General features: G+C 38.0%; 1 protein-coding gene across 1 annotated transcript; it reads left to right on the top strand.

Moving 5' to 3' along the window:
- The first annotated feature begins 503 nt into the window (after positions 1 to 503).
- Positions 504 to 3,318, top strand: LOC147463108 (uncharacterized). Its single transcript, XM_086495440.1, has 5 exons — positions 504 to 850; positions 955 to 1,152; positions 1,409 to 2,129; positions 2,825 to 3,034; positions 3,124 to 3,318. Exons 1-5 carry the CDS (start codon positions 504 to 506, stop codon positions 3,316 to 3,318), a joined length of 1,671 nt encoding a protein of 556 aa, XP_086351566.1.
- The last annotated feature ends 523 nt before the right edge of the window (positions 3,319 to 3,841 follow it).

Below are 3,841 nucleotides of genomic sequence, written 5' to 3' on the forward strand. Positions count from 1 at the left end.
TTGCCCCAGTTGGACTCCCTTTCCACACTGCCTAGCCCGGCCCTGCCCTTGTCTAGTCTGGCCTTGCTGATGTCCTGACATTCCAATTTATTAGGGACCAGAAATTGGATCAGATTCAGTAGTCCAGATTGAGGATTATGAAGAGGAGGAATTTAGTTTCAATAATCTAGAGCACCTAGAGCAGGAGATTGAGGTATTGTTATAACAAGGTCTAAGGCCAAGGGTCCTATTGACAAAGAGCAGTAGAAAGGAGTACAAGATCGGGTGCAGTAGCATGTTTAGAAGGAGCAACAACATCAAATTCTAGAGGATAATTTTGATTCTTTCAATGAACCACAACAACACCAGCAAAGGTTGAAGTATCAAAACTTGATTGGTTTGAGGTACTCATTAAATCTCCTTTACATTTATCTTTGGATCATATTGTTTCTATAGTTCTAGCCTTTAAAGAAAGGTTGTTGCATAAACTGCTAAGTAAGCACTATGAAGTTCCGACTCAACAAATGGAGGAACCTGGTTTGAGCACAATCCATCCTTCTGATATGGATTTTGTAGTTCTTGTTATTAAAGTTACCTTGCAAGACATGATATTTGATGAGATATTGTTGGATGGAGGATCTGGAGTCAATATTCTACTTGAGTCAGTGTATCTTACAATGGGCTTAGGGAAGTTGGAACCAACACCTTTTCAAGTCAAAATGGCAGATCAGAGAAGGATCCAGCCTATGGGTATTTTGAGGAACTCTTTCATTCATATTGCAGGTATGCAGTTTCAAGTCAATTTTGTTGTACTAAGGATGAAGGAAGGAGATTCTTCTTATGAAATGTTGTTGGGAAGGCCGTGGTTCAGGTTAGCTAAGGTAAAACAAGATTGAATCAAGTGGTTCTTACCAAGGGTAAACAGGTACTCACTATTCCTATGCTGGGGAGAAAGAATATTCTTGGCAAAGATAGGCCATTGTTTGCCCAATCTATTAATTTGGTTGCCGAGGTGGAGGATGATGAGGAGGAAGCCTTTTTGCAAGCTAATCCAACCGTTGTTCCAGTTTTTGAGGTTGATATTGCAGGTATCTTGCAAAAGGAACAGGAACCGGAAGAGAATGTTGATGAACCTATTTTGCGTCAGCAAATTCAGGGATCCAACATACTCAGGTTAATGGATCAGAGTGTAGCTTCTAGTCCAAAAGAAACTGTGGAAGAGGAATAAAAGGATGCCAGAGACATGGTGGAGAATATCTACAACAAGAGGTTTGGTGGCTCTAAAAGAGTTCAACAAGATGAATTGAAGGAGCTGAATTTGGGAACTGAGGATGATCCTAAAATGGTCAATGTCAGTATTTATGTGGATGGAGAATTTCTACAGGATTTGTTACATTTATTATTGGAGTATAAGAATGTATTTGTCCAGGATTACTCAGATGTCAAAGATTGATCCAATGGTGCATCAATATCATATTAATCTAAGAGAAGATGCAGTTCCGGTTGTGCAACAAAGATATAGGATGAATCCTAATTTTGCACAACAGGTTAAGCAAGAGATTGATAAGTTGTTAGTAGTTGGGTTTATCAAACCAATCCACGAAGTTACATGGTTGTCACCAACCATTGTGGTACCCAAGAAAAATGGGAAAATTAGAGTGTGTGCTGAGTACAGAAAGTTGAATGCAGCCACTACCATTGATCCATTTCCAATGCCATTTTGTGATGTCATCTTGGATGCACTAGTAGGAAAAGAAGTGTATAGTTTTTTGGATGGTTTTTCAGGCTACAATCAAATTACAGTGGTAGAGGAGTATCAACACAAAACAACATTTTTAACAGATTGGGGAGCTTTTGCATCTACAATTATGAATTTTGGTCTCAAGAATGGACCACCATCATTTAATTTTACAACTTATAGAGCATTTGAGCCATATCTGCAGGCTTTTATGAGAGTTTTTGTGGATGACTTCTCAATATTTGGGAAAAGGGATTTGCATCTTCATCATCTGAAGTTGTGCTTTGAAAGATGTCGAATGTTCAGACTCTCGTTGAATCCTTACAAAAGTGTAATGGCTGTCAGAAGTGGTGTTTTGTTAGGCCATGTGGTATCTCAGGAGGGGATGTCCATTGATGCAAAAAAGATTGAGGTGATTTAATTAGCTCAAAAACCTATCAATATTAAATAATTGAGCAGGTTTTTGGGTCAAGTCAAATGGCATAGCAGGTATATCAGATATCTAGCCAATGTGTGCATGCCTCTTACTCACTTGACCAAAAAGCATGTAGCTTTTTTATGGTTTGAACCTAAGAAAAATCATTCCAAATGCTGAAGAAGATGTTGTTAGTTGCTCCTATTTTGCAACCTTCTGATTGGATATTGCCATTCCATGTTTTTGTTGATGCCTCGGATGTGGCTATTGGAGTTGTTTTGATGCAAGAAAATATCAGAGGATGGTTCTGACCTGTCTATTATGCAAGCAGGGTGTTAACTCCTGCTGAATGGAACTATGCACTTAGTGAAAGATAAGCCTTGGAAATGGTTTATGCCCTAACTAAATTCAAGAACTATCTTCTACACAATAGGGTTATTTTTCATGCTGACCACCAAGCTTTGTTATATCTTATCAAGAACCCTTTACTTACAGAAAGGTTGGCAAGGTGGATGTTGATGTTACAGGAGTCTGACTTTGTGATCAAACATACACCTGGAAAAGAGCATGCCATAGCTTATTATTTAAGTCGGATTGAGACAGTAGAAGAACCCATAGGAGTTCCGAACAATTTACCCGATGTAGAATTACTTGAAGTACAAAGTTCTATTTCTGATTCTTGGTATGATCAGATGCTAATTTTCTTAACTGATGGTATCATGCTCATTGAGTTTTCTACAAATCAAAGGAGGAAAATTTCTCTTAATAGCAAACCTTTTCTGGTTATTGTTGGATCCTTACATCAAAAAGGAGGAGATATGTACATGATTTTGAGAAGTCAGCTGTGTTGCAAGAAGCTCATTTTGGGGCAGCAGGAGGTCATTTTTCAGGTGACATTACAGGTAAAAATATTTTACAGGCTGGTTTATGGTGGCCTACTGTATTAAAGGATTCTCATTCCTATGCTAAGAGTTTTGTTGTATGTCAGTAGTCTGGTCAGGCTGATTCCAGGGATAGGATGACAGATCATCCCATTTTACCATTGGAACCATTTCAAAAGTGGGATATGGATTTTGTTGGACCTGTAAAACCTACTACTAGTAAAGGATGCAAGTATATTTTGATTGCCACTGATTATGGAACTAAGTGGGTGGAAGTTGCTTCTTTAAAACACAATAAGGCTTAGAGTGTAGCTAAGTTTCTGTATCACAACAATATGACTAGGTTTGGATGTCTTATTGAGTTGGTAAGTGACAGGGGGACACATTTTTGAATGAAGTTATTTCTGAGCTTACCAAAACTCACATGATTATGCACAAAAAATCTACAGTTTATCATCCTCAAGCAAATGGACAAGCTGAGGGTACCAATAAAACACTTATTAAGATTTTGAAGAAGATTGTTCAGGAGAATAAGGAATGGGATGAAAAGTTGGATTTTGCTTTATGGTCTTTCAGAACAGCCTTTAAGGTGACAACATGTATGACTCCTTTCAGATTGGTCTATGGTCTTGAAGTTGTGGTACCTATGGAATTTGTGGTCCCTAGTCTCAGAGTTACTGGTGAGAAAATGACTTCTAAATTATTAGCTCAACACACAAGTAAGTATTTGATGCAATTGGAGGAAGACAGGTTGGTCAGTTCTTACATCACAAAGGTAATTCAAAGAAGAAGAAAGCTGGGTTAGTATGAATGTAAATTTCAAAGTTT

Source organism: Adiantum capillus-veneris, chromosome 2, assembly GCF_014529385.1.
Source record: "Adiantum capillus-veneris isolate H3 chromosome 2, ASM1452938v2, whole genome shotgun sequence".
Lineage (NCBI taxonomy): Eukaryota > Viridiplantae > Streptophyta > Polypodiopsida > Polypodiales > Pteridaceae > Adiantum > Adiantum capillus-veneris.